This window comes from Octopus bimaculoides, chromosome 8 (genome assembly GCF_001194135.2).
Source record: "Octopus bimaculoides isolate UCB-OBI-ISO-001 chromosome 8, ASM119413v2, whole genome shotgun sequence".
NCBI lineage: Eukaryota > Metazoa > Mollusca > Cephalopoda > Octopoda > Octopodidae > Octopus > Octopus bimaculoides.
Window position 1 is genome coordinate 54,586,533 of NC_068988.1, and position 14,656 is coordinate 54,601,188.

The 14,656-nt window shown below is 34.0% G+C and overlaps 1 protein-coding gene across 15 annotated transcripts in view; it reads left to right on the plus strand.

Annotated features, from left to right (window-relative positions):
* LOC106882633 (tensin-1) overlaps nucleotides 1-14,656 on the plus strand; it is an 835,201-nt gene that overhangs the window by 566,123 nt on the left and 254,422 nt on the right. For all 15 annotated transcript variants that reach the window (XM_052970116.1, XM_052970114.1, XM_052970115.1 and 12 more), the window contains one exon: nucleotides 5,040-5,078. In XM_052970116.1, coding sequence (XP_052826076.1) covers nucleotides 5,040-5,078 — 39 coding nt within the window. The remainder of the gene's footprint in view (nucleotides 1-5,039; nucleotides 5,079-14,656) is intronic.

Genomic DNA, 14,656 nt, shown 5'->3' on the forward strand with positions numbered 1-14,656 from the left:
GATGAGAGACTGGCATTCCACTTAATGTCTATGTTCCATGTTGGCATGGATTGGAGAGTTATTAATGTAGAAATATGGTATCGTAGCTACTAACAGTTGAGGGTTGCGTAGTCTAGACGGCGTTTTTAGATTTCATTATTCTCTTTAACCCGGGCGAAGCCGGGTATTTCTGCTAGTTGATATATATATATATATATATATATTGTTGATGTCATAAGAATTTGTACACTTTCAAGAGAATGAGAAATAAATCTTTCTTTTTTTTTTAACATTGGAGAACGAAGCACATGAAGCTACATAACTGCATGTAAAACCAACATCTCTTGTCGACATGTCTACAAGAGATGTGAGTTCAAGTCTCACAGGCAGTGTTCAGTTTTTTCTATTCAAAGGGTATATTTACCCCAATATTTGCATGCCATTATTTATAGCTTTATGTTTTCCTAAGCTCTACTGATCCCAGAAGAATTATAAATACATACATATGTAATAATAATGCACACACACATATGCATTTATTCATTTATAGAAAAACATGATTAAACTCTTTGCATACCTAAACATTTATATACATTCATACACACACATACGTTTTTCTTCTTTTTTTTTATGTATATCCTGTATATTTAATTAAATCAATCCAAAGATTTCTTCTCTCCCTGAGGTGAAACCATTGGTCACTGTTTTGAAGCACTGAAATTCCCAACACCCACAATAAATAATATATTTAACTATATAGATCTAATTATTTAATAAATATTTTCATTAGTGAATTAATTACAACAGCCCTTTGTACATTACACAGACAAACCACTTTGGTTTTTGTAACATTTTCTTTTTGTTTTTTGTAGACCATTTCAAATGATGCGCCTATTCAGTATTGATGATATTAATATATTGTATATTGCCTTCTCCTTATTTCCACAGTGTTCCACTCTGTTTCAATTTGAACTGTTCCCATTGTGTCTATTTTATTTTTATTTCTTTGTATTTGAGAATATTAATTAATTAATGCTTATTTATTCAGTATGTGTGAAAAGGAACGAGGATGATTGCCAATAACAGAGAAGTAAAGAGAAAGAGAAAGCAAACAAGAGATTATGATCACTGTTTTTATATCTCAACATTCTTTATTCTTGAATCTAACCCAGCAGCCTTTATTACTTCCAAACCTCCACCCCAACCCCACATTTTTCCTTTATTCTTCTTCTACTCAGATCTCTCTGTATACCCCGACCCTGCTTGTTGTTATTATTGTTGAGCTGTAGATGATCCTTATCTCAATAGCAGATCTATGATCAAAGATGCTCCAGCCTTGACTATCTTATCTTTATTTTTAGACATAGTATATCTCAAAGACCATACTATCCTTGTTTTTTTTTGTTTTTGTTTTTGTTTTTTGTTTTTCTGAGATGGCAAAATATGATTAGGTTGGTATCTCTAGCAGGTCAGGTAATCTTACACAGGCTCCAACTTTGGCTTCTTGTTATTATTTAATTGCTGGTCAGCCATGATTTAGCAAACTTATGACCAGAAGCATTTCAATCTTGACCAACTCCCCTACATTTTCCCATGTAATGCATCTAGGACTACACTATCCAAAGTTTCTTTCCATTTTCAAGATAGTAGAATGTTATGATTTGACTGCAATTTCTAACAGGTCAAGTGGCCACATAGCTCTCCTCATTGGTTCTACCACCCTAATTTTTTCCAAAGGGTGTCCAAATTCCAAAATCAACATCAAATACTGGAAAAGAGTCCCAAATATATTTCTAAAATATCGTCAGCATGGTTGTGTGGTTAAGAAGCTTACTTTGTGACCACATGGTTTCAAGTTCAGTTCCACTGCATGGTACCTTGGGCAAATGTCATGGGCTGACCGATGCCTTGTGAAAATTGTGTAGAAAATTGGAAACCTATTATATGTGTGTGTGTGTGTGTATATGAAATCAAAATCAAATCAAATTCATAAATTCGATGACTGGCACCCATGCCAGTGGAGCACTAAGAGCACCATCTGAGTGTGACCGCAACCAGCGCAGCTGACTGGCTTCCGTGCCGGTGGCACGTAAAAAGCACCATTCGAATGTGTTCATTACCAGCGTTGCCTTACTGGCACGTGAAAAAACATTCGAGTGAGGTTGTTGCCAGTGCTGCTGGACTGGCTCCTGTGCAGGTGGCATGTAAAAAGCACCACTTGAGCATGGCCGTTGCCAGTACCACCTGATTGGCCCTCATGCCGATGGCACGTAAAATCACCCACTACACTCTCGGAGTGGTTGGCGTTAGGAAGGGCATCCAGCTGGAGAAACTCTACCAGATCAGATTGGAGCCTGGTGCAGCCATCTGGTTTGCTAGTCCTCAGTCAAATCGTCCAACCCATGCTAGCATGGAAAGCAGACGTTAAATGGTGATGATAATGATGATATATATATATATATATATATATAGTGTGTGAGAGTGTGTGTCACTGTCACCACTACTCTGCTGTTTGACAACTGGTGTTGGTTTGTTTACATTCCTGAAACTCATCATTGGTTTGGAAAAAGTCTGATATAATAAGTACCAGATTTAAGAATAAGTGTTGGGGTTGATCTGTACAACTAAAACTCTTTGAGATGGTGCCCCAGCATGGCCAAAGCCAATGACTAAAGCAAATGAACAATAAAAGCTTCCAATTTGTTATTGTTGTTCAACTCTGACTGAGCAGACCTATAATTGAAGACACTCCAGCTGTGACCATCCCAACTCTTTCACGAAATCTAAGACTGCATTATTACTGTGTTCTCTTTTTAACATGGCAAGGGTGATCTAAGTGAAATTTAGCTGCTATATATAGCAGGTCAAACAATTCTGTAGAGATTTTGCACAATAGACTGCATAGATATTTGGTCGGTAGACATTTCAATGGTTCTCTCGATAGAATGCAGAAGGGTTGTAGAGAAAGATGATATATTGATTTCAGGAAATGTTCCAGTTTACTGGACAATGGCTTTTTATTCATTTTTTCATTCTTTTTTTTTTTTGCATCAACTCTCTTAGTTCTGTGCGTTTGTTTCTTTCTGTCTACCTTTCTAATAAACATCTATCTAATCTGTAATAATTCTGTCTCTCTGTCATGTGTGTCTTGTAAATCAGGGGTCATGAACTGAATTCTCACCTTGGGTTGGACAGGGTGAATAGAGCTAGCAAGCGGGTGAGGCTGCACCAGACTCCGGTCTGATTTGGCATGGTTTCTATGGCTTGATGTCCTTCCTAATGCCAACCACTTTACAGTGTGCTGGGTGCTTTTATATGGCACTGCACAGGTGCTTTTATGTGACATTGCACAGGCGCTGTTAGGTGGCACCACACGGGCACTTTTACATGGCACTGTGTAGGTACTTTTACATCTATCTATCTATCTACCCACCTACCTGTCTGTCTGTCTGTCTTTTTATCTATCTATCGACATACCTACATATCTATCTATTTATCATCATCATCATCATCATCAAGGAACTTCCAAATTCACTCATTAGACATTGGTCAGCCTAGGGCCATAGTAGAAGGCACTTGCCCAAAGTGTCACACAGTAGGATGGAACCCAAAACCATTTGGTTGCAAAACAAGCTTCTTAACTAAACAGTCATGCCGTCTGTATTTATGTATATTTGTGTATATATTCATGTCGTAAGATATGAACTATTATAAGAGTTATAATTATTCTCTGAGTAGTAATAATCAATTCATCTTTCATGGCCATTAGTGTCGTTTTAAAACCGTTCCGCTACTTAAACAAGGAGTATTTTTAGGAATTCTATTTCTGTCACCCATTTACATAACATACGTATTTAATATGCCTCTTAATACATAACATTTTAATTACTTTTTCAAAATTCTCTTTGAACAAATTCATTATGAGGTTTTGTAATCAAATGAGTTTGAAATAAGTATCGAATTCCAAGGATTGTTTTTTTAAAGGATCAATTTGAATAAGAAGTGTAATGTTCTTTGTTTAACTAAAATCAGAATTGGAGAGGTTATGAAAGCTATAATGTCTTCAGAGTGGGTAAAGTTGCAAAGGTTATGATGGTTTTTGATTGGGAAAACTTGGTGCTTAACCTTTTAGCATTTAAACTGGCCACATCAGGCCCAGATATTCTGCTTGTTTTCTGCTCAAAATGGCCAGATCTGGCTTCTCACACCTACCCTACAATGCTATTCTAAAAATAAATAATCACGTCATCTAAATCTAGAAGCTAAAAGATAATACATTATTAATTCAGAACATTTGACTGAGTAATTTGAATGCTAAAGGGTTAAATATTGGCATAAGACCACAAAACTGAGAAAGGAACTTAACTGGGCTTTCATCCCAGTACCTGATGCCAATTATTTTATTGATCTCTGAAAGACAAAAGGTAACAGTGACTTCTGTGGAATTCGAATTCAAAATATAAAGGGACATAAATCAAGAACACGAGGCATTCTGTCCATCACTCTATCGTTTCAGCTAATCTACTGCCTTCTTCCAAAACAAAATCAAAGTTACTATGCGGAGAAGTGATGCAGATGAGACTTTTTAAATAATAAGGATTCTTTAAAGTATCCAATGTTTAGAATCATAAGGACTACAATAATCTGGTTCTTACAGGTTTTCAATGTTCAATGTTGTTTAATAAGGATTGTATTCAGGACCAGATTGTTTGTCTGTAAGTTTTAAGCTAAAACTTTGTTACAGCCATGTAGGTTCTTAACCTTGGTGTTTTTTCTACAGCTAGAGTCAATATACCATATTCCTATGATGTACTGGAAACAACTGTAAAATCACTTTTTGTTTGTTGTAACAGTCATTATTATAAAACTGACAGATTGGAAGATAACCAAATATTTCATGACAGTTTTAATTTTCAGTTGGAATCAACCATTTCATTTAATTTATATTGAAAATATCTTTGGGCAAGGCATGATTATCACAGCCTTATGCTTTTTTCATTTAATATTCTCACATTTCAAGACAATTAATATATCATGTTTTCCTTTTTTCTGTTCATCAGGTGATGACAACATGCACACCGACAGGAGGTATACGAGAGGTAAGTGTCTTTATTAATTCATTATAGGTAATCCTATACAACATCATGCATAAAACAGAATAAAACATCAAACAGAATAAAAACATATATGAAAGACAAAAGGATTTATGTTACATAGTCGAGTTTATTTTTCAATAGGTAATGAACTTATTGTATACAGTGCTCAGGTGCACTACAACTCATCAGAAAAAGTAAGTGCAGAAAAAGTGCATGAACTGTATACAGAATAATGCACAGGAAGTAAACAGTGAATGAGTCACTTAAAAATTAGAGAGTTGGTTTCAGCTGTACTGTTTGTGAATTTTAGGAAGCATAGAAATTTTGAAGGATGTATAATATAGTACTTTGTATTATTTTAAAAATGATACTTACCTGTTATCAACAGTCACTTTTTTTTTTATTTACTTAATAAACTATTGCAATGATGAGACAGGTGTAATACTTGATCAGTGAACTTTTGAAATGGCTATCACTACCTCACAGAGAAGGGAAAAAGCAAGGAACTGGGTGATTGTTTAATAGTATATTAACTAATTCTTTTGTGAGTAAAAAAAAAAATTGATTGTGAATAACAGGAAAGTATCCTAAAAGCTCTTCACTCAAAACTTTTCTGTTGAAATGCATGTATACATTTTAATATATTTTATGATAATTTCTTCATTTTTAGAAGGGGTTTCATTGTTCTGTAAGTTTAGAAATTAGCAGGAATTGTTAGTGCAATTGTAGCTACTATTGAGCAAGTAGACCTATTTCCTTCTGAGAGGAACCATGTCATGGATAGATAAGCTAGACAAGTCATTAATTCAGTACTTTAGATCAATATTTCTTAAGTTAGACTGCATGCCCCATTGATGAGGTTTGGCAATATTTTAGTGGGGCATGGATTACTTCAGAATGGGGTTTTAAGTAACAAGTGAATAAAACTTGCAATAGCATTTTAATTAAAACTTCATTTAAATATAATATATTGTATTTACTTGTGTACAAGTCATACACAAGTTTAAGTTGCACCTCTGATTTAGTGTTAAATCATGGTATGAAATTTTTTCTCGTCACAGTTTTAGCTTTGCTCCATGTATAGTTCATACCCCAGTTTTTCCGTTAAAAATCACGAAAAGAATAATGCAACTTTTACATGAATAGATATGCTATGTGCTAGAACTAACTCTGTCTGTTGATGGTGGGTTGCATGAATTTTTGGAAAACTGGGGCCTAATGCAAATAGTGATGTGAAACACTTTTTTAAGATTAATGATGCAGTACATTCTACGATGTACACGTCATGACTGCAATCTACGATTGCAATAAATTACCAAGTGTTGTCATGGTATGTTATATGAGATGTTGTGTGGTTAACAGGATATAATTGTGTGAAATAATGCTGTGTGCTAAGTCAAGGTGTGTTGTGTCAGATATACTCTGACAGTTAAGGTTATGTGTATGAGATACAGTTGTTATTCATGCTATTTTGAATCACCATCATCATCATCACCACAACCACCACCATCACCACTACCATCATCATCATCATCACCAGCACCAACAACCATCTCCATCATCATCATTATCAGTGTCATCATTAACATCCTCTACAGGTTAACAGTTTCGGTCTGGGTTGTTCTCGCTGGTTTTAGCAGCTTTGGAAGGATAAGATACAAATTGAACCATTCATGGAAGTGCACCTCCATATGTAACATGCTGTGCTATACCATACCATGGGCTCTTAACACTTTGAAAGAGTTTTATGGGTGCTGTCATATGTAGAATGTCTTGGACATTAAATGATGATGGAGGAAACAAGATGCTTTCCTTCACAACCTTGTTACCAAGTCAGTGACCAGTCAAAAGTTATTCTAAATCAAAAAGAGAAAAGAAAACATACATAGATGCATGCATGCATGCATACATATATGATAGGCTTCCACACAGTTTCCATCAAACAATTTATGCTTGCAAAGCATTAGTTGGCCCAAAGCTATAGAAGACACTTGCCCATGGTGCCAATCAGTAGAACTGAACCTGAGACCACATGATTGCAAAGCAAACTCAAGTACACATATATGTTTGTGCCATTATCATAAATAGAAGAAATTATTCAATACTTATCTTAGTTAGATCATATATATATGTATATATATATATATATATATATATACACACACACACACATGTATATATATATAGATATATATGTATGTATGTATAATCATATACATGTCCAAACATACATACACACACACACATATGTACAGACAGACACACGCACACATACACACACACAAATACATATATATAGAGAGACATAAATATAGATCTGGCAGTTCCTATATTACATGGGCAAGGCTGAATCAGGATTTGTTCTTGGTCTAAACTATTGGACAAGTCCATAAGTGCAAGAATTTTCTTTTACTTTTTTTTTTTGTTAATGTATCACTACTAATATATGTAACTAATACAGCATAAATAACATGCTGTGTTTGTTACTCTCTCTCTCTCTCTTTCTCTCTCTCTCTCTCTCTTTCTCTTTCTCTTTCTCTCTCTCTCTCTCTCTTTGTTTCTTCTCTTTTAATGGTGAAAGTTGTATAAGGTTCTAATCTAGTCTCATTCTACTCATTTAACTTCTCACTTGCATAGCTAAAATTATTACACAATCAATAAAAACATCTTATTTTTTTCCCAACAGTAAAAGCATTACAAATATTTCAAATTCATTATAATTAAATTGAAATTCAATCTTTATGTAAATAAAACTAAAACTGAAATGAATGTTACACCATAAAATGCTAAAGGGAATTTTCCTATGTAGCAGTTCAACCTACTAGAAATAGAAACCAAAGCTTACACCAACCACACATAACTATCTTAAAAATGGAAAAACATATTAGATAATAGTAGTCTTTGGTACACCTTGTCTAAGGGAAAACAGAGAGGATGGTCACAGCTGGAGTGATTTTAATCATCGGTCTGCTCAAGAAAGGTTGATCTGGATCCATACAACTAAGAGCAAAATTACTTCCCTACATAGTCACTCAGAGTGTTAGAATTAGCAGCTAAATCTCCCACAAAGTACACCCTATCATATTTTTAAAATGATGAACACATTATGTAATCTAATCCTTGCTATATCTGAAATGCAACAAACAGCAAAAAAAGAAAACATAAATAAAATAGACAGCTTGGATCTCTTTGACTACAGAACTGGATCAAGGCCTACCTTATCCTAAACTATAATTATAGCTATAACTATTTCTTTTTTTTATATTTACTGTTCTTTTAGTTATTCTGCTATGTGATTATTTTTAATTCTTACAAAGTAGGAATATTTTTTTAGGGTGGAAAATTGTATTTTAGCTGATTGTTCTGTCTGCAATTAAACACTCATCTGTGAAATAGGGAGAGGAATTTTGTTTTGATGTCATTATCATCATCATCATCATCATTATTATGAAAAAAAGATAACCAAGATTAATTACTCAGATATGCCACTGACATGAAAACTAATAATTAAATTAGTGTTAACATAATTAATGTAGTGGTGAACACAAAGAATATAATTAGAAATATTTACATGGTGAAAATATAATAAAAAAAAAGACAAAATTAGATCAAGGACAAATATTTTTTAATCATTGTGCTAATATGGGAGGTAACTTCAGACATGTTTCAGTGTTAGTAGACCTTCTCAGTGAAACATAGACATTACTGTGTCTTCTGAAATACTAATAAGAAAATCACTAAATAGATACAATACTGTAAATAAGTAAACAAGGAAAATTAGTATATTAACTGAAAGAAAGAAATTAATTAGAAATAGGCATAGGCATGGCAGAGTGATTAAGTAGCTCACAGGATAACCAAGTAGTTCTGGTTTAAATCTAGTATACATCACCCCCAAGTGAGTGTCTTCTGCTGTAGCTGTGGGTTGACCGATGCCTTGTGAGTAGATTTGGTAGACTGAAACTGAAAGATGTTCATTGTTGGACAATTGTTATACTGATAATGTCCATTTGTCAGAAACATGTGTCCACAACTATCCTCTTATCTCCAGACAAAAAGCCTGTTCATTTTTTTTTCATAATTGTCTGTCAACTTTGAAGAATTCTTGATTCTTGTGATTATTTCCCTTGGTAATGTGATGCTGATTTCACTTGCCATTTAGTAATTGTGAAACATCCTCTACAGGTGAAGATAGTTTTAATAAATCAAGAATTTGTGATGTATGATATTTGATATGCCTGTATTATGTATGTAGGTATGTAGGTATGTATGCATGCATGCATGCATGCATGCATGCATGCATGCATGCATGTATGTATGTATTGAAACTCATTTTGACACTGTGGGAGCTAGAACAGATTTTGCCGTTATGACTTATTGAAAACGGGAAGAGTAGTGTCTCTGATCTCTTTGCATGGCCTCCAAGACTGATGAAAGGAAAAGCGAAAAGACCTTGATGTATTCACCGTGGGGACCTGGTGCATACTGTTACAAGAGAATGGACCTTGCTAAAGACACCCAAGAGCCAGATGGGAGTGTTAAGCTGAGTGCCAATTAAGTTTATCATTCAAGAATTCTGAAGAATTACTTCCCATCTAACTGAATATTTAGTTTGGGATCTTTAGTAAAAGAGTGAATGGCACAACATGCTAATTCCTTTCTTCCATTCCACATTCTTAACCCTTTTAATACTACCCCACTCAAAACAGCCTCTGGTTCTTTGATACAAACTTCATGTTTTAAAATGATCTAAATTAAAATCTTTCATCAAAATTTCAAGTTAATTTACGTTCCAAGTACCAGCTTAAGAAAGACAAAGCTATTTAAATATGTTATTCATTATTTTCAAAAATTAAGTGAAACAAAAGCAGCTTATTTCAAAAGAAATAGGGTAGCAAAACAGTTGAAGTCGAAGGGAGATAATCACCTATTGATGGATATCTCTAGTTGTGATTAGACAACTTGGAAAAAATACCAGCCATTTGATATTTAAGTATTTATTTAACCGGTATGTATGTGTGCGTTTGTATTTGAGTGTGTTTGTATGTGAAATATGCTGGTGAGTATGTATGTGTTTATTTTCTCACTTCTGTAAAGAAACACGTTCTTCTATCTACGTATCTACCTACCAGTCTACATATAGAGCCAGGCAAGTAGGTAATTAGCAAGGCATGTCATGCCCCAGCAGTAAACCTATAGCATCTTGTGTGTGATGCATTCATTTACGTTTTAACCTATATTTTTGTTTTTGTCATCTTCTGAAAAACTGCGATGTTCTGATAGCACCAAACATAGCAATGCGGTAGTTAGTGTTGCGTTTATGATTGTGTATGGATGTATGTATTGTATACACATACATACACACACATATATATATACATGCACGCACACACACATATATATACATGCACGCACACACACGCACATATATATTAAGATACACACACACACACACATATATATATATATATACATGTATATATATTTATATATGTCTACATTTATATTCATATATAAATATATAAATGTATGTATGCAAATGTATGTGTATATATATATATATGTCTGTTGAGATGATTTGAAAATACGACACCTAATAACCCAACACCATATCTTTTCTACACCTCTGATGAGATTTTGCCTAATACAATGATTTAATTATTGTAATTTAATCTTTAAGTCTAAATTGAAACAGCTGTAAGAGAATATGTTGAATTTTTGCAGATAATAAATTATATTAATGCTACATCTCCATTTTCTAGATTTTATATATATATATATATATATATATATATATATATATATATTAGATATTTGCAATGGAAGCAGTATTAGTACAGCTACAGGCATGGCAATATGTTAAAAAGTTTGCTTCCCGATTATATGGTTCCAGGTTCAGATCCCCTGCATGGCACCTTGGGCCCTAGGCCAACCAAAGCTCAGTGCATGGATTTGGTAGAGAGACACCAAAAGAAACCTATTGTATATATATCTTTATATGAATACATGTGTGTCTGTGAATGTGTGTTTGTCTCGTTGTCTTGACATTACATGATACTTGCAAATGATTGTCACAATCGTGCAAGCATTTCTGATTTTGTATGAGAACATGTCATTTCTAATTTTGTATGAGAACATGTCTGGTCATGGGGAAATATTACTTTGCTTGGAAGCAGGTGAGGGTTAGTGACAGGAAGGGCATCCAACTATAGAAAATCTGCCTAAATAAATTCTGTCCGATTCATGCAAGTACAGAAAAGTGGATGCTAAAATGATCATGATGATGATAATGATGGTATCAACTCTTTATTCATAATTAAGAATTACTTTATTTTCTAATTATATCAATACCAACATCTTCTATTTATTTTATTAATAACTCTTTACTAAATGGCTAAGTCCATCTATTTGAATTCAACACACCAATTTACACTGGTATATACAGAAACACTCATGTATTTAACAGGTTTCCACATAATTTTCTGTCCTCCATAATATGATTTTCAAAGCATTGATCAAAGCATTCATCCCACTGTGTGATTAAAGGCATCAATAACTACATTCTGTGCAAATAAACGATAAAGGGATTTCTCAAGCTATTGATGAATCATTAGAGATACCTGACAAATCGCTGTAGCTGGTGATCATTCAAGCTAAGTTTGAAGTGAAAGAAGACCTACTTCAGTGAACAGCATGTGTGGAAGAACTACAGGCAAAAATATTTTTAAAGAGGTGGAGAAAAACATTGACCTAGAACAATCTGGTTAGGAATTGTTTAAATTGCATCAACCTTTTGATACTAGCTCGCCTGAGACTGACTCTGGTTCTATGATAGAAATTTATTTTGTTAAAATGATCTAAATAAAAACTTTACATCAAAATTTCATATTAATGTTCCAAGCACCAGCTTAAAATGACAAAGTTATTTTACAAAATTCTTCATTATCTTTAAATTAAATTGAAACAAAGACAGTGTGCTTTAAATGAAATATGGTAATGAAAGGGTTGGAACTAGTGATAGAAAAAAATGTGTGCGGTACAGGAAGCAGTTTTATTGAATATGTCTACAATGTTTGCGACAGTACTGGTGGTAGAAATACCGAGAATGTTTCACTGCATCATTCATCAATAAGTTTTTTATGGGAAACATTTATATCTATTATATCTGATAGATATCAGCAATGAATTTTATTCAATTGCATGCACTCAAACATCACAAGTTTGAACTATTTTTGAAAGGAACTGTATGATAACTGAGTAGCAGTAATGTTATCTCACAAATTTTTGAACTTCAGATGGGGATTGATATATTTAGAATGAGAAAAATTTTGCTTAGCTACTACTTGCAAATGGTGAATAGTTGTGGAAATTAATATAATTGTCTGACTTAATGATATATCTTAACGAGTTCAGTCTAAGATTACAAGGTGATTTCTAAGCTTATATGGAACATATGCCCCGCCGTGAAAGCTTTTCAACATAAGCTTTTTTCACTCCTTGTTATTGATAAATATCTTCAACCACTTATGCTGCTGTGAAAAAAATAGCCAAAAATGTAAATTCTTGATTTCTTATCAAATTTACACAAGATATTCTTATAGTCTGAAGTTTCAGCAGCATTTTTCACATCTCAATAAAAATGTCAAAGCATTAAAAATCTATCAAAATCCATCTAACAGCATTAGCAAAATAACTTGTGGTTGACCTTTGACTGGAAGTTATTGATCTGCTGTCTACTTGATAAACTTAAATAAATGCTTCCCAGATGAAGGATTCATTTCTTTAAAATCCCTTGTTCAGGTATTGCACTTTGGCATTTGACACAAATATTTATTTCAGCATGAAATAATGTGTGACAAAGCAGTACTTTTGAATCAAAAGCATAATTTCATCTAACAGGCTTCCTTACTGTTTCTGTTTCTCCAGTTTCACTAACAAAGTATTGGTCATCTTGAGGCTTATAGAAAATGACCATGCCTGAGATTCTACTGTATCTGAACCTGGAACATTGTGCTTGCATAGGTATAGTTCTTAATCATTCAACCATACTGTACCTTGATGAACAGTATATGGATGTAGATGTAGGTATATACATGGTTGTGTGGTAAGAAACTTGCTTCTTAACCACATGATTCCAGGTTCAGTCCCACTGTGTGGCTCCTTGGGCAAGTGTCTTCCACTATGGCCCTGGACTGACCAAAGCCTTGTGAATGGATTTGGTAGGCAGAAACTGAGAGAAACCCATTGTATATATGTATATATATATAAATATCTATGTGTGTATGTGTTTATGTGTGTGTGCACGACTTTGTGTCTGTGCTTGCCCCCCCCCCCCCTAGTTGATCACATGATCACAATATATATATTCATGTACATACATACATACATACACACACACACACACACACACATATATATATATATATACATATATACACATGTACATGCACATATATGTATAAGTGAGAGAGAATATATTGTGTGTGCGTGTATGTGACCAGTTCAATGATAGGTTTGTAAACTTTGGTGACTAAACTTACCTTACTTCATTCATTGTTTGGTGTAAAATTAAAAAAATAAAATAATAATAAAGGAATCTTGATAATTGTGTGTCTTAGTGACTAATAACAGTCTGTAGTTGATGACCACTGTCCATTTAGTTTAGAAATGACCACAGCCTGACTTCATTCAGTGGAAAACACCAACCACAACGTTGCCACAAAGAGTGTAAAATGTTATCTGTCTCTCTACTTGCCTACTTGTCTGTCCATAGGAGAAACCTTGCTTCAATAAACTCTCTCCAGACCCATGCAAGTATAGAAAAGTGGACATTAAAAAACAATGATGATGGCGGTGATGATAATGATGAAAATCAGTTTAAGTTAATTAATTTCCAGTGAATTTATACATATAACTCAGTGAATACAGGCTTTACCTTGAATGGCAACACCACCAAACCTGCTTGTCGAATAAAGTGGTTTTTGCATACCCTGTGGAATGAAAAACAAGACTCTTCAAAAGGTGGATGAACTCAGGAGAGTCAATGTCCATCCAGATATGTGATATAATATGTGTGTAAAGATTTAGAATTTTCTAGTTTGGCACCAAGGTGTGCATTTAACCTACAAGGGTGATGTTAGACTCTAAGGAGTGTCAAAGGCAACCTACCCAAGGGATGGAGAACTCTAATAGAAAAACCAGGGGTATATTGTTCATGGAGTTAGTGGCAAACATTTGCATCAACTTTCTGCTAACAGCATTTCCAAAAAGTGTGACTAGTTCTACACAAATCTTCACCACATAAAAAAACAGATCATCTGAATGGATAGTCTAATGGCTATAATAATGGATAGATATATATATATGGTGTTAGGAAGGGCATCCAGCCATAGAAACCAAGCCAAAACAGACTTTGGAACCTGGTGCAGCCCCTGGCCTAGCCAGTTCCTGTCAAGCCATCTAACCATACCAGCATGGAAAACAAGATGTTAAATGATGATGATGATGATGATGATGATGATGATGATGATGATGATGATGATGATGATGATGATGATGATGATGATGATGATGATGATGAT